The 24,479-nt window shown below is 53.4% G+C and overlaps 1 protein-coding gene across 2 annotated transcripts; it reads right to left on the bottom strand.

Moving 5' to 3' along the window:
- Positions 1-1,345: 1,345 nt before the first annotated feature.
- On the bottom strand, positions 1,346-24,479 carry KCNN1 (potassium calcium-activated channel subfamily N member 1). 2 transcript variants are annotated; one of them, XR_013998717.1, is made up of 9 exons: positions 24,278-24,479; positions 19,519-20,001; positions 18,526-18,621; positions 15,575-15,993; positions 12,414-12,555; positions 10,056-10,166; positions 9,579-9,681; positions 4,957-5,026; positions 1,346-1,910 (listed from the first exon to the last, which is right to left on the bottom strand). XR_013998717.1 is itself a non-coding variant. In XM_081135822.1 (9 exons), the coding sequence occupies exons 1-9, from the start codon at positions 24,458-24,460 to the stop codon at positions 1,662-1,664; spliced, it is 1,881 nt and encodes a 626-aa protein (XP_080991948.1). In that variant the 5' UTR covers positions 24,461-24,479; the 3' UTR covers positions 1,346-1,661. The 2 variants fall into 2 exon arrangements, 1 of the variants encoding a protein (XP_080991948.1); XM_081135822.1 differs by having other exon boundaries at positions 9,554-9,681.

The raw sequence follows: 24,479 nt of genomic DNA, 5'->3' as shown, positions 1-24,479 counted from the left end.
CCACCTGGCACCTTTTCGGCCCTGGGGGCTGCCCCAGCCTCCCCCCTCCTCCCGCCCCTGTCACCTACTGGTTGTTACCCAAACATACCAAGTTCAGGTCTTGCCTCTTGGCCTTTGCACTGGCTGTTCTGCTGCTAGGAACGCCCTTCCCCAGATCCTTTCCCACCTGACCCCCATGCCCAAATGTCGCCTCCCCAGAGTCCCTTAGCCACTCTCTGGCATTGTGTCTTTATGGCTCTGATCTCTGTGTTTGTGACTGCTTTGTGTTTACTGTGGCTCCTCCATCAGACTGGGTGAACCAATGGGTGGGCACTGTGCCCTATTCTCATCACTGGATCTTACAGATGAGGAAACAGAGGCCCCCAGAGGGGCAGCCACTGCCAGAGGCACCCAGCCATGGCAGTCACAACTCAAACCCAGGTCTTACCACAGCCCACTGGCACCTCTCCACACCCTTCTCTCTTGCACCCAAACTATCTCTGCAAGCCAGGTGGCCCATGGCTTTATCAGGGGCTGCCAGGGCCTGGGCTCCCTGCTGGGACCAGATTAGCCTCCCCAGGGGCCAGGGTTCCCCTCCCCACCCCCATCAGGGTCCAGCATCTGCCTTGTGCCCGCCGCCTCTGCCTGACCCCAATACCCCAAGCCCAAGGCATGGAGGGACTTTTCTGATTCTACTGTGTTCAGAACCTTCCCTTCCAGCCCCCCCCCCCCAAATGGGCCACTTTAATCCCAGGATTGCACCACGCCTTCCCCAACTCATACCAACCCCCCATGAAGTGTCCTCCACCAAGTCTATGTTCTTCATAGTGGCCTGTGGATCTACAAGTTTGAGTCCTGGCTCACCCCTCCTCACCCTGTAGCTCAGGCAGGTGGCTTCACTTCTCTGAGCCTCAGTTTTCCCATCCTACCCTGGTCAGGTTCCAGGGAAGAGTCAGTGATAATTTACACCACATTCCCTGTATACAGCAGGTGCTCAATACATGTCCAATGAAGACTGAATAGCCCTCCTCGCCTGTGTCAACTCCCCCACTGGACTGTGCTTCCCTGGCACCTGGTCCACAGTGGGTGCTCCAGCAAAGCCAGCTGGTCAAAGGGAAGGCTGTCTGATTGTCCACTGCTTCCTGAGGGGCTGGGCCACATCTACTGCAGGTCCCTCTATCAGTGCCGGGTGGGATTGGTGCAGATGTCCTCAGGGAGGTGTCCAGACTGAGCTCAGGAGACTGCCATGCTAGGGAGGTGATGGAGATGGGCTCACCTTGACCCCCATATCCATTCTGGGACCCCAGGTGTTCGCCTCTCGTATTGCGATTATGAGTGTCTCCCAGTTACACACAACAGGCAGCAACTGGATGGGTCCTGCTTTATTAAGAATTGGCAAGGACCCCTCTCCCTGCTGTTCTGAGCCCACCGGGGGCCTGGGGAGAGTCAGGGGGCCAGGGGACCAGAGGAAGCCCTGGGCTCCCCAAGCTCCAATCAGGGAGAAAGCAGGCAGCAGCCACCCGTCCAGACAGTCTGGTGGGACGGGCCCCTGGCCACTCAGCCCAGTTCAGCTCTGGCTCCTTGTACTCCAAGAGGCGCAACCGGACAGGCCTTCCCGGATGGTGTGGAGGTGGTGGCCACACAATGGCCAAGATTGTGGGGTCCGGTGGTGGGCAGGGCCATCATCCACAGTCCGAAGGGGCCACGGGTGGCCACCGGCATGGGGAGCTCCGGGCTGCCTGGCCTGGGGTGCCAGGCTGGGGAGGCAAGGGTGGGGGAGGCGGGCGTATGGCTTGGGTGATGAGGCTAGGCAAGGCCTGCAGGGAGGTGCCCAGCACATCCAGGCGGCTCTCGAGGGAAGCCAGGCGAGCCTCAAGGTCCTCATGCTGGGCGTGCAGTTCCGACATGAGGTCGTACATGGCATTCTGGGTCTGCCGGGGACAGAGAGGTGGGAGACAGAAGAGGCTGAGTGAGACAGGGAGTGACAGACACACACAGACAGTTGCAACTTTGAGGACACCCCCAGGCCCTATATGTCTCTTGCTGGGCCCCAAGGAATGGTGGGAGAATAGGTGAGGGACAGACAGGTCTTAAATGCCAAGCTGGGGCCAGAAGGCCTGAGAGAGGCCAAGGGATGTACTGGGGAGGGGTGGATGTGACCAGAGTTGCCCTGAGAGGTTGAACTGGCCACGTGACACACACATTAGACTAGGGACTGGACAGGGGTCTGGAGGAAGGTGAGCACGCAGAGGATCTGACCCAATCACAGACCTGGGAACACGACCGCCACAGTTATGTTATGGTAGGCAACAGGGTGTCTCCACAACCTCCACTACTCCCCACAATGCAGCCAGCAGGGGCCACTTCTACCACTGTCCAGATGGACCCCGGCTGAAGCTGGAAAGGGAAGCAGGTCACGCAGGGACAACTCTCGGTGCAGATGCCACTCTCACCACCAGGGAGCGATCGAACATTGCTCCACAACTCTAAGCGCAGCTCTGTGGCGACCAGGCCCGCAGGCAAACTGGAGCTTACTACCCCTTCTAGGCTTTGGAGGGGACACTGAAGGCGCAGTTCTGCCTGAGTGGGGAAAACACCCCCAGCCCCTCGCTCTGCGGGAGAGACAGGATGAGGCGCCTATTATAGTACCCGCAGGCTCTCCCAGCCTCCTCACACCTTTGCTTCCTCCGTGCCCCCCACCCTTTCTTCTGTTACTTGTAGGCTGACCCCACTGTCAGGGGGCAAACACTTCGGAGCCCCTTCTAGGGCCACTGACCTTCACCCCAGCCTGCTTCATGGAACTACAGTCCCCAGGGCCAGAGGGTAATGCCTGGAGGCATACAGCACTGTGATGGTTCATTTTGGCCCTCTGAGGTTTTCAAAAACTTGTTTTAAACTTAGGATATACAGGGTGTCCCCCCAAAATGTATACACACTTTGAATAATTATTAATTCCAATGGCTTAAATCTGAAAAAAAGAAGAAACATCAGCTGTAAAACGTGTATATATTTTTATGGAACACCCTGTATATTTAATTTTGTCAAAAAGATACAAATTAAATTAGCAACCTTGGAAAGGAAAGCAGAAAAACTTAAGATTGGAAAACATTTTAACTTTGTTTAATTAAAAAATTAGAAACCCATATAATCCAATCTAATTAAAGACTGGATTCAAAGAAGCTTTTGTGAAATAGGTTTTGAGAGGAGTATACCACCGCGATTACAAGGTTTAAATAACTTAAAAATTCAAATTTCAATTATTTATGCTAAATAAGTATAATATAGCCCTTGCCGGTTTGGCTCAGTGGTTAGAGCATTAGCCCATGGACTGAAGGGTCCTGGGTTTGATTCTGGCCAAGGGCATGTACCTCGGTTGCAGGCTCGATCCTCGGCCCTGGTGGGCTGCGTGCGGGAGGCAACCAATTGATATGTCTCTCTCACATCGATGCTTCTCTCCATCTCTCTCTCCCTTCTACTCTCCCTAAAAAGCAATGGAAAAAATATCTTCGGGGGAGGACTTAAAAAAACAAAAGAAGTCTAATATAGATCATTCAAATCATAATTCCTAGTATCTGAGTTTTTCCAAGGTATTTTATATTTATAGCTATAATTTCGTACGACATCAAATTAGTTAGCCAATGATTTTTATATGCTCTTAGGGCTATGTTCTAGTTTCTATTACCAATTGAATGATTTCCTTAGGGTTCTAGAATGTTTTTTCCTCTGTAATGTTCCCTTCCAAATTAAATTTATGTAGGTTAATATTAAATTATTTTGCAATCTCTTGAAATGAGGAAGAGAGTCAGTCCAAAATGAGCTGGGTATAAGAAGTGAAATAGAATAGGACTTAACATCTTCTAAAGATAATATTAAATTAGTCTCAGACTGATAACTGATTAGGGGATGGGACCAATAAGCAAAGCTCACATGTGAACTATTTGTGAAATACACATCATTGGTAAGGAGCAAGTTCAGAATAGTGTGAAAATATTCTAAGAGCTCACCTAACTAAAGTTAGGTCAACTGACCCAACTTTAATGGACGAATGAATAAAAAGCAGGAAAGAAGGTAGGACTTGATATTTGAACCAACAAATAGATCCATTTATAACACAAACTGACCTTATTGAGCTCTTGCAATCAATTTTAATTTCCTAAAAGGTGTTTAATTACTATAAAAATTAGCTTTCTGTTGGTGCTATTATTTGAATTATGTCCATAGCAAAAGTACTTTTGCCCACTAATTATATATATATATATATATATATATATCTTTATTGATTTCAGAGAGAGGAAAGGAGAGGGAGAGAGAGAAACATCAATGATGAGTCATTGATTGGCTGCCTCCTGAACGCCCCCTGCTGGGGATCAAGCCCGCAACCCAGGCATGGCCAGGCAATTATATATTCTTTTTAAAGCTATTTTTTTAGATACTAATTTTTAAAAAAATAAAACTACTGCCAATGTTAAAAGTAGCTTTTGCCTGGCCGGGCGTGGCTCGGTGGTTGAGCATTGACCTAGGATCTAGGAGACGGCAGTTCGATTCCTGGTCAGGGCACATGCCCAGATTTCAGGCTCGATCCCCAGCAGGGGGCTTGCAGGAAGCAGCCGATCAATGACTCTCATCATTGATGTTTCTCTCTCTCCCTCTCCCTTCCTCTCTCTGAAATCAGTAAAGATATTTTTTTTTTTTTAAAAGTAGCTTTTACACACTGATGTAGATTCCCAGAATCCCTCACACAAATCCGAGCCTCCGGTCATGATGGACCCTTGCAGACAGGGCTGGTGTTCCCTGGTGGCTCGTACTGCCCACCCTGATTCCTTGTCTGTGTCAACTGCCTGCCCTGAGAACGCCAGTGCTGTCCCTCCCTCAGCAGGAGCTGCGCCCTGTCCTTTACTGAATGTTCCCCTTTCTCCCCGGGGACCCGACCAGCCTAGACTGGCCCAGGGAGCCAACCCCCCGGCCCGCCTTGCTCACCTTGGCCAGGTCTGCGAGCGTGTTGGCCTGGTCATTCAGCTTTCCCTGTTCAATCTTCACACTCCGGAGCCTGGGGACAGGTGGGTGGGTGGGCTTGTGTGGAGGCTGCGTTGTGCGGGGGATGGGGGAGTCCTTCGTGCACATGCCCCACCCAGGGTTGCCATGTGGGACATGCAGGGGGAGATGAGGCGGGACTTGGGGTCAGGCCCCCTGCAGCCTATTCCCTCCCCACACGTAGGGGGCAGCAGGGCCTGGGAGGCAGCTCAGCCACTACCCACAGTGCCCTCTGTCTGGCTATGTCCATAGGGCCCAACTCAGGATGTTGCAGTAACTTGGACCCCCGGGTCCAGGTAAAGCCTGCACTGGTCTGCAGGGTGGACACAAGCCCTGGCCGCCTCCAGGAGCCTCCCTGGGGATGCACCCTGCCCCATGACCACCATGCACCCCTGACCCTTGGGAAGTGACTTACTTCTGAGCTCTGGCAGGACACGGTGGAGCAGAGAGAAATCACAGGGCAATTTTAATTTCAGCACTGTTAGGCAGCTCATGCCCAACGCTGCCATCCTCCCACATGCTGACCCCTGGACCCAAGGGGCTATTGCCCTTGCTCTGTGCAGGGGCTCAGCCTCTGAGAAGGGAGTGCCAGTCCCTCAGAGATGCATCTGTCCTCTGTCCCCTCCCTCAAGCAGTGTCCACCTAACCCTGGCTAGGACAAATGCAGCTGCCTTAGCTCTGCAACTCTGCTGCCCGCCAACCTGTGACAGGCCCCTGGCCCCTGAGGTGACATTTATTCCAGAAAACTATACCCATGTTTCCTGAGGGAGAAATTGGGGTTCAGAGCTGCAAAGTCACTGCCTTGCAGGATTTGAACTTGTGTCTACCACTCAGCCTCCATGCCCTTGGCCTCCAACAGCTGCCCAAGGCAGTGGAGAACTGACCTGTGTGTGTCCTCGCCCTTCCTGTCCAGGCCTTCTATAGTTAATGTGGCCCAGGGAGATGGTTCCCTCACTGCTTTAAACTCAACCAATGTGTGCCCACATGTGATGGATGCTTGGGGAGGCCCCTCCAGGCCCACCATGCTGAATACTGCCAGAGCCCCCAAGACCCAGCCCTCAGTCTGGAGAAATGCAGGTGAATATAGACACCGCCAGCCCTAGAAGCCTGCTGAGGAGCCCTGACGTGCCTTCTCTGGGGAAGTCATTCTTGGCTTCTCTACAACCTTTCTGTTATATGGGTTGAATAGTGTTGCCCACAAAAGATATATCAGAAGTCTTAACCCCTAGGACCTCAGAATGTGACCTTATTTAAGCAGGTTAAGATAAGTCTTTGGGGTGAACCCTAACCCAACATGACTGGTGTCTTTATAAAAAGGGTGAAATTTGGACAGATATACACAGATGGAGGACAATATGAAGACACAGGAAAAATACCACATGAAAATGGAGAATTGAAGTGATGCATCTACAAGCCAAGAAACGCCTGAGGCTGCCAGGAGCTAGGAGAGAGGCCTGGAACAGATCCTCCCCTAGCGCATTCAGAGGGAGCATGGCACTGCTGACACCTTGATTTTGGTCTTCTGGCCTCCAGGACAGTGATCATAAATTCCGTTGTTTTAAACCATCTACTTTGTGGTACTTTGTATAGCAGGCCTAGGAAATACATATGCTCCCCAAACTCAAGCTGTGCTTCCCAATCCATCTTCTCTGAGACCATTTCTTTCTTTTCACTAGCTTTGCATACAGCGCTGCCATCATTGGGCCTCTCTCGCTCAAGGATATGCCATGGCTACTTCATGTTTGCAGAGCAGACCTCCAGTCTCCCTGAACTGTGCTCACTCACACCTCCCTGTCTTTCCTCAGCCTGTGACAGTCCTTGGTATGCCTGACTGCCTCTCAGTTTCCTATTCAAATCCTATCCACCCTTCAGGACCTAGTTTAAACATGCTTGATTTCATCATCTGTTCTTATAGGGCCACTGTTTTTGGTGAGGGGTGCATGCAGGAGGATCTAAAGGTGAGTGAAACAGTTCTTCCCCAGAACAAAAGGACAAAGATAACTCACAGGGCAGGTGCCTTCTCCCTAGACCTGGCTCTCCTCAATTCTCACACTCCTATTTTCCCCAAAGACCTTTCTGGAACATCCCATGGAGCAATGTCCAGGGCAGGGCCATGTCTGTGTCCCCCATGTCTTGCATACCAGCTAGTGTAGAAAATGCTTGTGGAATGACAAAATGACCATATTGAGGGTGGAAATAATAACAATGTTAGTTCCTATATTTAGAAAATACTGTGTGGCAGTCAGGCACAGGCTAGTCATCTGATCACCCCAACTGTTTTCAATCCATACTACATTCCTGGAGAAGAGGCATGTTACCATCATCTCCTCTTTACAGATAAGTAGTGTAGTCACTTGCCCAGGACCCACAGTTAGGTGGAAGAGACCAGATTGGGAACTAGTGGTCAGTTAACAACTGTGGAAGAGTCAACGAGGAGAGCTCCTTATCCTGAGGGTCCCAAAGTCTTGTGAGGAGGTAGGACTAACACTTGGGCACAGTGAAGTCAAGTAAATGGGATACCAGCTCCTCTCCCTGGTTTTTAGATGTGGTGGAAGCAGAGGCAGAGAGCAGGGACTAGGGGTGGAGGTGGATGCCATGCTTTACCAAGAGATTGTTCTGTGCTACGGGCTGTGCCAGGCATTTCTGCACATCATCTCAGTTAGACTTCCTGAAGCCCTGGGAAGTAGGGACTGTTATAATTAGAAATCAACCCAATTATAATAGAAAACACAATAAATGTAAATGGACTAAACTCTAGCTAAATGACAAGGATGGTAAGCAGCATAAGAAAACTTTTGGGGTGATGAATCTGTTCATTATCTTCACTGTGATGATAGTTTCATGAGTGTGTACATATGTTAACACTGATCAAACTGTACACTTTAATAGGTGCAGTCGACTGTATGTCAATTATACAGCTGTTTTAAAAAAAGAAGTTAAAATGATTAAACAGAATTTAAAAATTAAAGACCAACTGGCTGAGTTTCTTCTCCCATGGCCTGGTCTCTCCCTGGTAAATGGTCATTCTCCTTTACCTTCTGGAACCCCAGAATCTGAGCTGCCCAGCCACATTTTGGGCTCCCCCCTTCATCCAACCTCTCTTTTCCACTCCACTGCTCACACTGGTGTTCTCTGTCTTGCCTTTTGGTTCTGTTCCCCATGGTTGACTTGGCTGCCTTCCTGCTATATTAGTTCAGACCCTAACACTGTTCATCTCACTCTCTACCTTGTCAGCCCTTGAGTCTGGCTTGGGAGCTCTCGGAGCAGGGTGCAATCTAATTCACCTAGGAGAGCCCAATTGTGAATGGGGTTTCCCATGATTTGAGAGATGGGAACTCTCTTCAGAGAGGCTCAATCTGGAAAGTGCCTAAAAACAAGTTTTTACTACTTTAAATCAGGTCCTATGTGACTCAACCCTACAGGATTTGGAGATGTTTAAATTCTAGACATGTGGCTACTGAGCACTTGAAATGTGGCTGGTCTGAATAAAAATGAGCTGTAAGTGTAAAATATACAATGGACTTTGAAGATTTAGTACAAAAAACTTCACAAAATATCTTAATGATTTTTTATCTTAAACACATGTTAAAATGATAATAATTTGTATATACTAAATAAGTATATTAAATTTATTTTACTTGCTTCCTTTTGCTTTTTAAAAAATGTGGCTACTAGGAAATTTGAAATTATATATGTAGCTCATATAATATTTCTACTGGACAGTAATTGGCATATCGTAGCCTGTGAGCCAAATCCGGCCAGATGCCTGTTTTGGAAAATAACATTTTTATTGGAGCACAAACACACCCATTCACCTCCTCTGTTTTTTTGTTACAACAGCAGAGTAAAGTAGTGACAGAGACCATCTGGTCCACAATGCCTGAAATATTTACTATCTGGCCCTTCACAGAAAAACTTGCCAACTCTGGCTGAACACTGGACTCACCTGAGGAACTTAAGCTTAAGCCCAGACTGCATCCCAGACTGTACTGTAACTGCTGTTGGGTGTGGCCTATAAGATTTTTAAAAGCCCCCCTTGGGTGACTCCAATGAGTAGCCAAGGATGAGAACTTCTTGATTAAGTAATTCTCAGGACAAAGGGACAAAAGAGGAAATTAAGTAATTTCTAATTATCCCACATGAGCTTATAGATCAGGCCACAAATTCTGAGCTTCCTGGCAGCCAAAGCAAAAAGGGGACATTGCTTCAATGTCTAAGCGGTAAAATCATTTTGGCTATTCCAGAGAATAAAATATGCTTCCTGCCATTTATGTTGGGTGGGCTGCATGACTTATCAAAGGTGATTTCCCTGGACAAATGCTGGGCCCATCATGTGTCTCCCTCTGACCATCCCAACTATCCCATCCAACAAAAGCTACAGGCCCCAATCAACTGACTGCCTAGCAAGGGAGGGGCCATGCTGAGGCCATACTGAGCTGTCTGGCCTGGTCCCTGGTCTCCTCCCTAGTGGGGGGTGGGGCTGTCACGCTGCCTCCGCCCCAGGCGGATACAGAAACGTGAGTGGGAAAGGTGCTGGACTTACTGATGGATGGCTTGGAGGAACTTACGCTGGTGTTTCCGAACCCGGGCGTGGTCTGGCTTCTTCACCAGCCTGGTGTGTTTGTAGATGAGCCACGTCTCCCTGAGAACGTTAGCAGCGGCGTTTTTAACCTGGGGCCAGAGAAAGAACAGTTCTCCATTTTATACATGGGTAAACTGAGGCACAGAGAGGTCAACCTGCCAAGGTCAGCTTGAAAGTTGCACTTGGCTGCCTGATCCCATAATTCCCGTCTCTCACTGCATGGCTCACAGCTGGGCTGTGACTGGGCACACAGGTGGACACCTGTGGCCATTGCCATGTCTCAGTGCACAGCTCAGGGACGTTCTCATAAGTGGCAGAGTCCAGTGCAGTCTTGGCATGCACAGGGCAGTGTGGTGACTTGTGGGCACATGGGTGTGCCTATCATGTGCAGAAGTAAGGTGGGGAGGGTCTGCCTTTGATGATCAGGAGGGAAGGTGGCCGTGATGAGGGCTGGCATCCTTACCCGCTTGGTGAGCTGTGTGTCCATCATGAAGTTGTGCACGTGTTTCTCTGCCTTGGTGAGCTCCAGTTTCCGGGCTACCACAGCCACCACGAGTGCTGTACAGCCAGCCCCCTGCATGAGGAGGGTGGGAGGCACATCAATATCCTGCTTTATGTGGATCCCAGGCCACAAGCAGGACACTCTCCCTATTTCAGGAAGCCTACCCTGATTCCACCCTTGACTTTACCCTTCAAGCCTGCAGTGTTGGCTCAGAGTTCACTGACTCCCAACTCCATTTGCTTTATCCAAATGTCTGGGGAGCATGTCCCACAGATTAGCTCAATTTATCCCAACAACTCTAGGAGGTAGAACCATTCTTATCTCCATTGGGTAGAGGGGAAAACTGAGGCTTGGAGATAAGAAAGGGACAAGAAATAGCAGGATCTGCAGGCATGTTCAGGGCCAATGACCATGGTGGTGGAAGGATTTAGAGCCAGTCAGGGCTTTGGGGTCTGGGGACAGAGACCAGGCTGACAGGTTATTGAACAGTAACAAGGGTCAGTTGACAGGTGACAATGGAAGCATGAAGGAAGGGCCAGCTGGGGCATCTGCAGACGGAAGAGGCAAAGCACAGGTCCCAGGAGGTAGGGGAGTGGGGGGAAGGCTGCCTTCTCATGTGGGTTCCCTTGTGGGTACAACCACCCTCCCCAGGATCCCCTTAATGGCAGCCAAACCCCAGCTAGGAAAGGTCAGAGAGAACTTGCTTGTTCACTTGGGGGCTGCTGGGAGGGACAGGAGGCAGGAGTGAGGCACCAAGGAGGAGGGAAGGACAGACAGGTAAGGGAGGGGCAGCAAAAAGCAACACAGGAAGGAGAAAGAGAGGAAGGGGGGAGGTTCTGTCACCGAGAAGTGGGTTCCAGGGAGCCTAGGACACTCAGGAGGTGTCATCAGCCTCAGAAGTGACCAAGAAGTAGGTGGCAGGGGCTGGTGATGGAGCCAGAAGTTGGTTCTCTGCCTGTGCTGGAGGCTGTCCCTGGTGCTTCACCTGCCAGCTGCTTCCTCCTGCGGCTGCTGAGTACGGGATGGAAGGAGGGAGAAACTCCGGCTTGGGCCCTGAGGGCTGGGGCTGGGGGTGTGGCTGCACAGTAGTTTAGTTTTTCTCAGGGATGGAAGAAAACACTTATGGGGAGGAGTGGACAAGGGCCAGGGACACTGCCAAACACACACCCATTGGAGCACAGACACACCCATTCATCTCCACTGCTTTTCTGTTACAGCAGCAGAGTAAAGCAGTGACAGAGACCATCTGGTCCATAAGGCCTGAAATATTGTGGTTGGGTCTGGAAGTCAACATGCCCAGCCTGGTGGGGTGGGCACAGAGCTACCCTCCAAGGAAATCCTGTTGAGGATTACTGATCAGGACGAGGATCTTGGAAGGACCCATGGGCTTGTTCTCAGGAAAAGCCTTGTTGATTGGGGACAAAGCAACATGCTGGAAACCTGCACGTGGAATACTACACAGCAAGGAAAAAGAACACACGGCAACTCTGCACGACAGCACGGATGCCCTGTTGAGCAAAAGATGCTGGGCTCAGAGGAAGCCCTGCTGGGATACCTTGAAGTTCAAGAATAGGGAAACACGTGGTTGGTGAGACAGTGGAAGGGGGTGAGTCTGTGAGGCAGTGACCGGGAGGGGACACACTTGGGCACAGATGGAGGAGGAGAGAGCTAACAGAGTAGCTAAAAGGGACCCAAGCGTGACCTTGTGTGCATGTGCTGGGGGCAAGGGCTGTGAGCAAGCTGTATGCCGGACACAAAACTGATTTTCTAGAAGGAGCCAATCCCAGAGAAGGGAACATGGCTTTTCCATTTTGCTGAGGGTTTTCTGGATTTAAACTCATCTTGTCTGAGTGTTTTTGTTTGTTTAGAAAGCTCATTTGCTGGGGGGAAGGGAGAGGATTGTGGCTAATCTTCATTTTTTCCCCCTTCTGCTGTCACAAAATAACATAAACAAATGTGAGTGATGCCAGTTCACGAGAAGGGCCATTCGCTCAGCCAGGAGAAGGGGGGCCCTGGGGTGGGGGGAGGCAGGAGGAAGACCCCCAGCTGTGTCCAAACAGGAGGGAATGAGAAGATAAGAGGAACAGAGCAACTGGGCTTCAGGTGTCAAGAGATGGTGACAACTGGGGGCAGTCTACATATGGTGAAGGGGGCTGTGCTGAGTGCCTGCAAGAAGGCCCTTCCTTCTGCAGGAGGAAAGGAAAAGGTGGTGGGGATGGCGTCATGTTTTTGCAAGAAAAAAGCTTGTCTCTGTGTGGCACAGCTGGTGATGGGGTGAACTCCCTGCCTGTGGGGATGTGCAAGGGCCCTGGCCCTTACCATGATGCCGGTGAGCAGGCACACGCCTTTCCCGCAGTAGGTGTGTGGCACCATGTCTCCGTAGCCAATGGAGAGGAAGGTGATGGAGATAAGCCACATGGCCCCCAGGAAGTTGCTGGTCACTTCCTGTTTATCGTGGTACCTGGGGAGAGTAGGGAGGGCTGGTCAGCCCACACTGTCCCTTCTCCATCACACCCCCTGGGGCAGCGCCTTGACATCAGGGAGCCAGCCACTCTGAGGGCTCAGGGTGATGAAGGTGTGGTTGCAGGGAGGTAGTTAGCTTCCAGGGCAGAGGGCACCCAAATCCTCTCCCCCTCCCTTTCACCCTCCTTCCTTCACCCAACCCCAAGCTGCTGCTTGGGACATCTGCCCTCCTAGCTCTGGTCATGGAGCAGACAGGGGTCCAGGTGAGGGTATGTCCACATGTGTCCACACATGTCCACATGATACCTTTCCCAAAGACATACAGACAGACGCGGACACAGGTGGCCATGGGCACCAGAAGCGGCAGGGAGTGTAGGTGAGGATTCATGTCAGACATCAGGAAGAACTTCCCTAGCCAGCGAGGCCCTGAGGAAGGAGGGAGCTACTGGGGGAGATGGGAGGTTGAAGGATCATGCTCCAGGACTTGGGAGAAGAAGGGATTTCAATATGTGGAGGGCAGCACCAGTCACCCCAATCCCAGGCCTGGGGTTGATCTGGGGGTAAGGAGAGAGAGGGCAGCACACTTATCACTGGGGAGAGGCCTGGGGCTAAACTTTCGGTATGCGTGGGGGGGGGGGCACAGGCTCCAAGGCCTTGCAAAGGACAGTTTTGTCCCCATCACAGCCTGGCCTGGGACCCTGGCCACACAGACCAGGTTCTACCTATGGTCAGCCCAAGCTGGGGGGTTGAGGGGCTGGTTCTCTGGGTCTGGGGGCAGCTTGAGGTTCTGCTCTAGCCCAGCCCCAGCCTGAAAAGCCCCTCTAGTTTGGGGGAGGCCTTGCCAACTAATCCCCTCCTTAGCAGGCCTCAGGCCATCTGAAACCCACACCAGTGGGTGAAGACCTCCACTGGGGGAGGTTCAAGGTAAGAGGTCAACTGAGGTGGCACAAAGGAGGTGGGCCCCTGGCTGGGGTGGGGCAGGGAGTCTGGGGAAAGGCTGTTCCAGGCAGATGGGGCTGGGGCCTGGGGTTCAAGAGGGGGAGGAGATGGAAGGGAAGCCCCAGTGGGAGTGGGAGGGATGGAGGCCTTTTCAGCTGGTCCGGTGTTTGGGAGTCTCCACCCTACTATGGGGCTTCCAGGCTGCTTGCTGGGTGCAGGGGACAAGAAATTGACCCCCATCTTTCACTGAGGTACCTAAGCCCCAAGCTGCCTCGGCCTCCAACTCTGGGAAGACCAGCGCCACCCTCCCACTCAGGAGGCAGGAGAGGAAGGGGCCCTCCAGCCATGGGTGGGTGCTGCAGAACCACCTAGGACCAGGGAGTGGGGGCATGCGGGAGGTGGGGTAGGGGTGGGACAGAGCTGCAGGGGCAGAGCTAGGCAGGCGAGGGGGTTTCAAGCAGCAATATGGGCTCAGAATTTAGGATTGGCTGCCCCCCAACACTCTGCCCCATTCCCCAGCTCCACCTGGGGACCCCTGAAATGATCCAGCCTGGACCCCAGGGATGCCTGAGGAGGATGCCCCTTTCCTACTCCCCAGACCTCGATCCTTAGCCCATCCTGAAGGGGTGGGAAATGGGCTGTGGGAACTGACATTGGGGCATATCAGGGGTCCAAGAAGACCCCGTGGAACCCCCAAATGGCAAGCCTTGATGACAAGAGCTGGGTCCTCACCCCTGTGGGCCCCACGTCAGGCTGAGGTAGAGGCTGTGGAGGGGGGCTTGAAGAGTGAGGAACTGAGGTCCCAGGGGCAAGTTCAGCCCAAGGACAACTCCTCACCCCTCCCTGCCCTGGAAGCCCAATCATAGCACCACCCAACACAAAATTTTCCAGAGCCTTCCCCAACTAGGCACGAGGCAGGAGAGATCTCTCTTGTGCAAGGTATCCCTAGGCCCTGAGAGTCCCAGCAGAGGCCCTCCCTCTCTTGGGTCCCCCGGAGGTGGGGAGACAACCAGAAACAGGCCCTTGGGAATGTCCCTTTGCCCCCTGAGAGCCTCAGTTTCCTCATCCGTAAGTTGGGTTGATGGCCTGCCACCTTCCAGGGCTGTTCAGAACAAAACCCAAGTAGGGGTCCTAAAGGCTGGGCCAGTTTTCCTTCACCCCAGGGTTATGGGACAGTCTAGACCCCTGGGTCAGCTACCCAAACAAGATGCTAGAACTAAGACCTTTCTCTTCCCTACACCTTGGAGACAAAGCCCCCAAGGACACCAAATGGACAGAACCTGAGAATGGCCTGCCTCCCACTGTCCTGGGCCTGACTCAATCTTCCCTGGCCCAGCCGTGCAGGGATGGACTCTCCCCACCCTCCCCTGCAGGTCCTGGCCACCCTGCCCATTCCCTCCCCTCTCGGCAGCTAATCTTAAATTCCACGTGGGCAGCATGGTGGCAGCAGCTCTGCACACACAGCTTGGCCAAGGGTGGGACTCACATGTTTTCCCTACAGTCCAGTGGGGCAGGCAGAGGGGAGAAGGAGAGCAAGTTAAGTTGGGGTAGAGACAGGCAGGTGGGGGGCACCCTGTTCCTGCTACCTCCCCTGCCTGGGCCAGAGGTCAGAGCCAGCTGCCCACAGAGTAGAGAGTGTTGGAGAAAGAGGGGTATGAGTCCCCCAGGGGAAAGTGGGAGGGAAGGGGCTGGGGTGGCAGAGGGGTGTGGGTCAGGGTAGGGGCCAGAGGTGGTTGGGGATACAAGGCTGGAGTACCAGGGTGATGGGACAGTCACTGAGACCAGGAACTGGACAGGGTGGGGTGGGGAGATCAAGGGGATAAAAGAGATGGCTGGGGAGCCCTGGATCACTGAAGTCATGGATGGGCCTGGGTGTCGTCAGGGTCAGGGTCAGGGTCAGGGTCAGGGTCAGGAGGATGGAAATAATTGCTAGGGAAGCCCTAGCTCCCCGAGATAATGGGTGGGCATGGGGGTCACGGGTCAGGAGGACAAAAGTGATGGCTGGGGGCGCCCTGAGTCACTAAAGTCATGGGTGGGCATGGGGGTCACCGGGTCAGGGTTGGGGCCTCAAGACGCACCTCTCGCAGACGCGCACGGTCCAGGCAGCGATGATCCAGGAAGAGATGCTGAAGACCAGCAGCACGGTGCCTGGGCAGATGGTCATGAGCGTCTTCATGACGAAGCGCGTGTTGAAGGTGATCTTGTTGAGCGCCCCGATGCTGCGGGACGAGGCGTCCGTGAAGATCTTGCTGTGCAGCAGCATGACGCGGCCCAGCAGGTAGAGGCGCAGGAACATGGGCACCGACAGCAGCACGTCCACGTCCGCCTCGGCGGCCGCGGGCGCGTAGGTGAAGGCCAGGCGCGCCGTCCACGTGAAGCGGTAGTGGCCGGGCACCGGGTGGATGGCGCACACGGCCAGCTCCAGCGAGATGAGCAGCACGCGCTCGCACGTCATGGCGATGCGCCAGTCGTCCGCCCCGTTGTCCACCATGAACAGCTGCGGAGGGCAGGCGGGCGCAGGTGGGTCTCGGACGCGCACCCGGGCCCCCAGCGAGGCCCAAGCTGAAAGCCCCCCCCCTTGACTCAGGCAAAACTCCTTCGATCCCAGGGTTGGCCACACTTCAAACTAAACATGGCACCGGTGGTCCACAAAAAGTTAAAACACAGAATGACCAATGACCCAGCAATCCCAATCCTAGGTGGGCCAGCAAGAGAAAGAAATGAAAACAGACGATCCAACGAATTCTTGTTACATGCACAGCCACAGCAGCACTGCTTGCAATCGCCAAAAGTGGAAACAACTCAAGTGCCCCTCAGAGGATGAGTGGAGGAACAAAATGTGTCCATTCACACAATGGAATGTCACTCAGCCATAGAGGCAGGAAAGCACTGGCACACACTACAGTGTGAATGAGCCTTGAAAACATCATGCTGAGTGAACGAAGCCAGACACAAAGGCCACTACCAGGGCCGAGGGCATGGCACTGCCACCCCAGTGGGCTTGGAAGGTGGAGCTTTCAGCCAAGAGGATTACTCTTGAGCCTTCAGGTCTCCTGGAGTCTGCCTTGCTAGTTCTTAGACTTGCTTAGAACCCATCACCCTTTTCTTCTTCTGGATTCTCACTTTGGAAGGGGAATGTCTACCCTATGCCTGTCCCAGAACTGTATTTTGAAAGAAAGTGACATGTATGGTTCACAGATGGATAAGAATCTTATCTCAATCTCGGCCAGATCTCATTTAGATGATATTTAAATGAGACTTTGGACTTAGAGTTGATGCTGAAATGGATTAAGACTTTGGGGGCTATTGGGATGGAATGCATGCATTTTGCATGGGAGAAGGACATGAATTTGGGGGATGGACCTGAGGGTGGATTGTTATGGACTGAATGGTATCCCCTCAAAATTCATATGTTGAAGCCCTAATTCTTAATGTGACTGTATTTGGAGACAGGGCCTTTAAGAGGTGATGTTTTAAGGTTAAATGAGGTCATGAGAGTGGAGTCTCAATTCTATAGGACTGGTGTCCTTATGAGAAGAGGAAGAGCCCTGGCCGGGTGGCTCAGTTGGTTGGAGTGTTGCCCAGTACACCTGAAGGTTGTGGGTTAGATTCCCAGTCAGGGCACATACCTAGGTTTTGGGTTCGATCCCCAGTCAGGGTGCATACAGGAGGCAACAGATGGGTGTTTTTCTCTCTCTCTCTCTCTCTCTCTCCCCTCATCTCTCTCTAAAAAGCAATAAAAAATTATATCTTCGGGTAAGGATGAAAAAAACATTTTTTTAAAAAGAAGAGGAAGAGACACCAGGAATACATGCACACAGGGAAAAGGCCATGTGAGGACACAGCAAGAAAGCCTGCAAGTTGAGGAGAGAGGCCTCACCAGGAACCAACCCTGCCGGCACCTGATCTTGGATTTGCAGCTTCCAGAACTGTGAGAGGATAAATTTCTGTTGTTGAAGCCACTCAGCTGTGCAAGCTCATACAACGCTTCATTCTTTTTTTTAATGGCTGAATAGTAAATAAATGAATAATATATAAGTACAATAATATATTACATTAACAATACAACGAATAGCATGCCACTGTATGAATGGACCACATTTGGTTTATCCATACACCAGTTAACAGACGTCTGAGTTCTTCCTGCTTTTTAGGGCTATTGTGAATAGGGCTGTTATGAACATCTCTGTACAAGTTTTTGTGTGGATGTTTTGGTTTCTCATGGATTTATACCTAGGAGTGGAATTGCTGGGTCATATGGTAACTAACTGTGATTAACTATTTGAGGAACAGCCAGACTGTTGTCCCTAGTGGCTGTACCCTTAGAACTGCTTCCTTTCAGCTCAGCTGTCACTGTCCCCCTCTGCTGCTCCCAGCCACATCCATGGCCCTTCCTGTATGCCAGACCCTGGGTGTCTCCATAGACATCTAGACGTGGTGCTACCAGGCAGGATTTTCCTACACCCATTTCCTGCCAGGCTGTCAGGGGTCAGAGGCCAGAGGTGAAGAGCCAGATCTGACAACCTTTGGTTTCCCCGGGACCTGGCGCCAGACCCAGGAGATGTCTGCCCTCTGTGGGCACACCTGCCTGACACGCCCTGAGCTAGACTCAAGCAAGGCCAGGTTTGGATTAATCCCCTAAAAGAAAAACAAACTCCCAGACATGTGATAAATCTTTTGAGTATAGGGCCCTATTGAGCACAAAAGGAGCCTGGTGCTAAAAGCACTGGTTTCCACCACTGTAAAAACCTCAGAAGACCCCAGGGTTTCCTGTGCATCATGTGTGCCAGGCCCTAGCTCACCCCCACCCCCACCCCATGCTTTCACTGACCATTTCTTTCTCAAATAATCAATAAAAATTAAAACATAGACACACGTTCTAGGAAAATTTAGAATGGTCTAAATGGTGTGTCTTCACAGAGATCTTTTCCTGTGAGGGGGCTATTGGTCCTTTTATGTTTATGGGGCTAGGGTTCCAGGTGGCTGGTGTGGAGGCAGAGGGGGTACCCCAGCCCAGGTGGGCACTGACCTGGATTTCCCGGGCATGGTAGAGGACAACCAGACCCAGCAGGATGACTGTGGAGAGGCTGATGAGGCATTTGAGTGCAAATGAGTACAGGGACTCCTGGGCAGAGAGAGAGCAGAGAGCAGGACAATGCTGGGGGTGGGGGCAGCCCTCTGACCCCCACACCTGGGCACTTTGCTCAGAAAGTGACACTCCTATCCTTACTCCTTAGGCCTGGGCTGACAGTAAGATAGGTCCAGTACTTTATAGTTTGTAAGGTGTGGTCTCATGTGCACAGAGAACTTCTCAGTTTATAAGGCCTGGCCTCTGAAAGGCCCAGCATGTCACAGTTTGTAAGGCTTGGCTTCATGTGGGTATAGTACTTCACAATGTATAAGGCCTGGACTACTGCAGGCTCAGTATGTCACTGTTTATAAGGCCTAGCCTCACGCAGACATATCACTTTACAGTTTATAAGGCCTGGCCTCATGCGGACATAGTACTTCAGAGTTTATAAGGCCTCTTCTCTCTCAGGCACAACACTTCACAGTTTACATGCAGACACAGACCTGATCTCTCTTTGTCCTTACACACCCTCTAGCAGCTCTAAGGGACCCACAGCCAGGCTCGTAACCTGGCCCCAACTGCTGGGGGGGGAAGGTTGTGAAGCTCTTTCCTGCTCCCTGCTCAAGCCTTGTCTAGAGCTCCCCCAGCCCAGGCATGTCCTGGGGGTAGCCCCTACCCCACCTTTAGCCAGGGTGAGGCCCCTTGGTGCAAGCAGGGGAATGGACTGGAATCTCCATCCCCCATCTGCAGTCTCCCTGCCACCCCCAGGAGGTGGGCATAGCAGGAGCTCCCCATCTCCCAACTCCAGGGTCCCCTGTATCCCCCATCCTCCTCTCCTGTGCCCTGACCCCATGCCCGAGGGATGGTAGGGAGGCAGGTATGCCAGGCAGGGCCTCTGTGGGGTGCTGGGGGGGGCTTCCCTGAGGTGCCAGGGGGAAGGGCCATGCCTACCTTGGTGTAGACCCCCCAGGACAGCTCCGTCTCTGTCACCATGACAACGATGCCAAACATGCCAAAGATGAGGGCGTAGTCACTGAGGCGCTTCCGCTTCTCGAAGAGCGCTCGCCGGTGGCCCAGGCGGTGGCCCACGTTGGGGGACTTCCCGGAGCCCCTATGCCCACCCACCTCATCCTCTTCATCATCTTCCTCCTCCTCCTGGTCCTGGGGCTGCCCTCGGGGGCTGCTGGGTGAGAGCTGGCCCAGCTCGTTCTTGGCCACCACCACCTGGAGGCCTGGGCTATGTGGGGGCTGTAGGGGGCAGCTGGCCTCAGGGTCCGGAGGGTCTCGGGTGAGGGCCCCCGGCGCACCTCCCAGCGGCCGCCCCCCGCAGCCATTGTGGCTGTGGTTGTTCATGACTATGTGGGTGCCGGGGTTGGACTCACTGCAGGCCGCCTGGGGCCCGGCATGGCTCAGCAGCTGGGCTCCCACGCTGACCTGCAGGGGCATGAGGGACATGGTCATGCCAGCTGACCAGAGGGCCAGGGACCACTGCCACCACTCCAGAACATTCTAAGGCTTGGGAGGCCATGAACTCAGAGCAGCTGACACATGGATTTGCCATCCCAGAAACATCCAAGTCAATGTATGTCCCTCCCCTGCTAAAACCCTCTCATGGCTCCCCGGTATCATTGCATAAAAACCAAACTCCTCACTGTGGCAAGGAGGCTCTCTGTGGTCCAGGTCCCACACCATTCATCCTTCTTAGTTGCCCCAGAATCACTCTCTTCTGCCACATTGGCCTTCCTATCACTGATCCTGACCAGCTTCGTCCTGCCTTAGGGCCTTTACACATGCTATGCCCTCTGCCTGGAACAACCTTCTACCCGATCTTTGCCCACTGACTTTCTGGGTCTCCAAGTACCTAGACAATGCCTAGCACACAGCCAATACTCAGTAAACACTTCTGTATGTCTCGAGATGGAATCTGCTGGCAGGTTTGCCTGGGAGGACTAGAGGTCATGTAGGTGTGCAGTAGGGAGGTAATTTCAACTCGGGCTAGTCTCCCACTGACCTTCAGGCTCTTGAGCCTCTGGTTCCTCCTCTTGAGTTGTTCCAAGGCCTTAACACACTTATGCAGGATATGGCTGGGGTGACATTAGGGACTGAGGCTGGGGCTGTAGAGACCCCCAGCTCCCTCCTGCCTGGGTGGAAGGAAGGTGGTCCAGATTCCAGGACCAACATGGCAATCTAGAACTTAACTCTAAGGTCCCAGAATTGAATCTATAGTGCCTATGAGACGTACTCAGCCTGGCCTTGTGATATGGGCCAGCCTCAGTTTCCCTACCAGGCCGAGGAGCAGACTGATCGTCCAACATCTTCAGATACTGCTCCAGCATAGGGCTGCATTGTGGGTGTCATGTACAAGAGCAGGGACTTTAATGATCCTGTCTGGAGTCTGGTTTACTGGGTTCCGACTTGCGAGACCCACCCCAGCCTACTCTCTCAACCTTGCATGCCACCTGCTGTCACCCAGCCAATGTTTCTTAACCATCTATTATACTAGGCTCTGTCCTTCACACAATTTTTCTCCTAAATCCTCCTAAACCCCTAAGGAGGGGGCCTTGGGATTTGGCCAGTTTTACAGATGGGGAAACTGAGGCACCATGCTGTGATGGGACTATCTCCTTACAGGGCAGATTCTGGATCAGGCTGCCTGGTTGGAATTCTCCCAACAAGTCTGGCAGTGGGCAGTGTGCCAAGTGTTGTCCCCTTTGAAAAGGCCAAGCCAGCATGCACTGGGGGACTGGGAGAGGGAGCTGTGTGCACAGACAGGACATCTTCCCGGCCCTGAAACCATGCTCTGGGGGTGATGGGTGCAGAAACCATCATGTCAGGACATGCCAAGATGAGCCATGCTACTGGGCAAGACATGGGTGACCTTTGCCAGAGCCCTACGCATCATAGGACTACCTGTGTCCTTGTCCGGTGTCCACCAGACTGGGTCTGTCCTGCTCACTACATGTTCCCAGATGCTGGTGCCAGCACACAGAAGTGCAAGAAATATTCCTTCCATGGTGAGTAACCTCATGAGTCTTAGAACATGTTCCTCCCTCACCACCAGCACCCATCACATCAACCAGGTTCTGGCCACCTGTCGCCTGACACTTCACAATTTATAAGGCCTGGCCTCCTGCATGCTTTGTACTTCACAATTTATATGGGTTGTCTCCTGCAGGCCTAGCACTTCACAGATTATAAAGCTGACCTTGGCCCTGATCTCTCTCTGTGTGTCCTCGCAAACACTGGGGTGCCACTCTCTTCTTGGGCTGGAACCCCTGCCCACCACCCTAAGGGTTATTGGCTGCTAGGCAGGTCTGAGAGCTTGTCAGCACAGCAGCCCCAGACCCTGCCCTTGCCTGGGAGACTAGTAAATCCCAGACACCCCTCTCACCATCCCTCCTGAAAATACAAATCCTTGCTGGGGGGGGGGGGGGAGCACAGGCAGGAGAGGTGGGTGGCCTGGCAGACAGGACCAGGAGGGGTTGGGGGCCTGCAGATGACCTTCGGAAATGCACCAATGAAGATGCAATTTGGGGATGTGACTCAGCCACCCGACGCACAGGCCAAATTCATCCATTTGTCGGCCATGCTCCTCCTCGCTTGGCAGCCGAGTTCTAAGGTGCCCTGGGTAGAGTGAGGGTGGGGGAGTGGGCTTCCATGAGAGCAGAGGGGTGGAGGGTATCCCATCACATTAACATATACCTAGTGCTTATTGTGGGCCGAGCCCTTTATCAGAATTATCACATTTAATCCCTATTGCTACTCGGCGAGGCAGGTGGTGTCCCTGACCCCATTTTATAGACAGGAGACAAGGCTCAGAGAGTTTCAGTACCTTGCCCAAGGTCACACAGCCAGGAAGGGCAGGGACTAAATCAGTGTCAGCTGGGAGGGGGGCAGTGGGTGGCAAGATCTGCCTGGTTCCCTCTTGATGAGCCACCATCTGGAGAGGGAGCCAGCCTGCTGGCTCTACCCTTGAGGGGCCCCAGAGCTCAGGGCATAGGCATGATGGGTGCCTGACCCCTACCATGACCTCAGAGGAAACAGAATGACAGAGTGGCCTGCCTGAGATCCCACAGGAGGAGGGGCAGTCCTTTTCTAAAGGCTGAGTGGGACCAGAGGGACTGGGGGACGAGAGACCCCTCCCCTTCCCAGGTATACCTTCTCCTCTCCCACTGCAACCTAGACCTAAAGCTGGGTTCCCTGGGACCCTCAGGGATTCCCAAAGAATCAGGAGCCCCTCTGAAACCCTGGGCAAGGTTTGGGTGTCAATTAAAGGGTGTGTTGAGTGAAGTCTCTCAAGTTCTCCAAGGAATTCCCCCAAATGGTGAGGAACACCCTATGGGCTGCATTTGGTTTTGAGGGACCCTGGAATGGCCAAAATTGTCAAATGTGTCTGGAGAATGAGACCTCCGTTCCTTGAGGCCAGGGTAGGAGGATGAGAAGAGCCCCCTTCCACACCATCCCAGGGGATACAGTGGGAACCTTGTGAGCCAAGTGGGATGGGGGCACCCAGGAGGGCTCTTGAGGGGCTGAGGAAGGTGGGCAGGCAGCAGGAAGCAGGCACTCTCCCACTCAAAAGAAAGACAAAGAAACCCAACCAGACCCCAAAGGCACTCAAATGAGCCCTTTTACAAATGACAGGTTGGTTGCAGTGGCTGCCCAGAGGGACCCTCCAGCATCCCAGCCAGGGCAAAATCACCTCCTCAGCCCCCTCTTCAGTAAAGCAGAATCTTGGTGCCCACCCAGCAGGGTGGGTGGCCAGATATCATGTGGAAATCTTAGCATGTGGCAGTGGATACACCTGCCACAGTGCTGCTGCCCAACACCAAGCTCTGTCCTTCACAGATGGACCAGGAAAAGACGCCCCCTGCCCACTCAGTCCCCAAGGCAGAGCCCCCTTTGAGGCAAAATGCCCACTACACTGCTCCCAGAAACCATGGCCAGAGTAGCACATGGTGGAACCTTCTGGTATATGTGGGCAAATCATAGGTTGTGTGTCCCTGTGGATGGTGGGAAAGGACCCTGGGACTCTCCCCCCACCCCCATTACAGAACTCTTGGGGCCCTAACTCTGCAGGATGGACAGGATTCACTCGCCCTGCGGCCCCATGGATTGCCCAGCACGGGTGCAGTGAGGTGCTGGCCGGCTGCCTGATCCCTCAGGCTTTCCCCCCATCACCACCATCAGGAACCTGCCAGCAGCCAGCAGGGTGCAATTAGCCTGCCCTGCCCTCCCCAGGCTGCCTCCACCAGCGCCCTCCACACCGCTCCGTCTCCAACAGCTTCCGCCAGTCGGCCCCAACCTCCAGCACTCACATCTACGGGCCACCCTCCAGGATAGCGGGCAGTACCCTGTGCGGGGTACCCCAGTCCCCGTCCAAGGTGAGCTGGGCTTCCTGACCCATACCCGGGGTGCCCCTGACCGCTGAATCCAGGGGGGTAGTGAAGGTCTCCTTCCTCCCATTCACAAGTCAGTCCCGGGTCACTGCCTCCACCCTCAGAGCTCCCCCCACCGTGTCTGTGGAGTTTGGAGGTTCACCCCCCAACGAGAACCCAGCACCCTCCCCCTCTGGGATGGGGGTCCGAGACTCGTCACTCACCCTGGCGGTGCACAGACACACATCGCCTTCTCCGTGTCCCTTCCCCCAAACCGCGTGCCCCTCCCGGACGTGCCTCCCTCCTCGGGCACCCCTGCCCATTCCACCCAGTACCTGCGGGGCTCGGCTCGGGCGCGCGGACGAGGCTGGAGGGGACAGGGTCCCGTGCAGCCGAGGACCCACAGGACGGGGCCGGGGCCGGGGCCGAGGCGGGAGCGGGCAGCGGCAGCGGGACGCTGGGCCCGACGGCGGCGGGGCTGGGGGAGGCGGCGGCGGCGGCGGCGACAGCGGGAACATCCCCCGCCGCCCAGTGCAC

This window comes from Miniopterus schreibersii (assembly GCF_964146895.1).
Source record: "Miniopterus schreibersii genome assembly, chromosome: 4".
Taxonomy (NCBI): domain Eukaryota; kingdom Metazoa; phylum Chordata; class Mammalia; order Chiroptera; family Miniopteridae; genus Miniopterus; species Miniopterus schreibersii.
The sequence above is the reverse complement of the archived record's forward strand: the minus strand, read 5'-3'. Positions and strand labels throughout refer to the sequence as shown.

Bases quoted from the DNA above. Each gene is read 5' to 3' on its own strand.
- KCNN1 (XM_081135822.1), bottom strand. From the start codon at position 24,460: ATGTTCCCGCTGTCGCCGCCGCCGCCGCCGCCTCCCCCAGCCCCGCCG. The intron at 10,167-12,413 runs GTAAGGGCCAGG...CTCCTCATGCAG, and splicing joins GCCTGCTCACCGGCATCATG to GGGGCTGGCTGTACAGCACT. The intron at 1,911-4,956 runs GTGAGCAAGGCG...TGTCCCCGGCAG, and splicing joins CGCTCGCAGACCTGGCCAAG to ACCCAGAATGCCATGTACGA.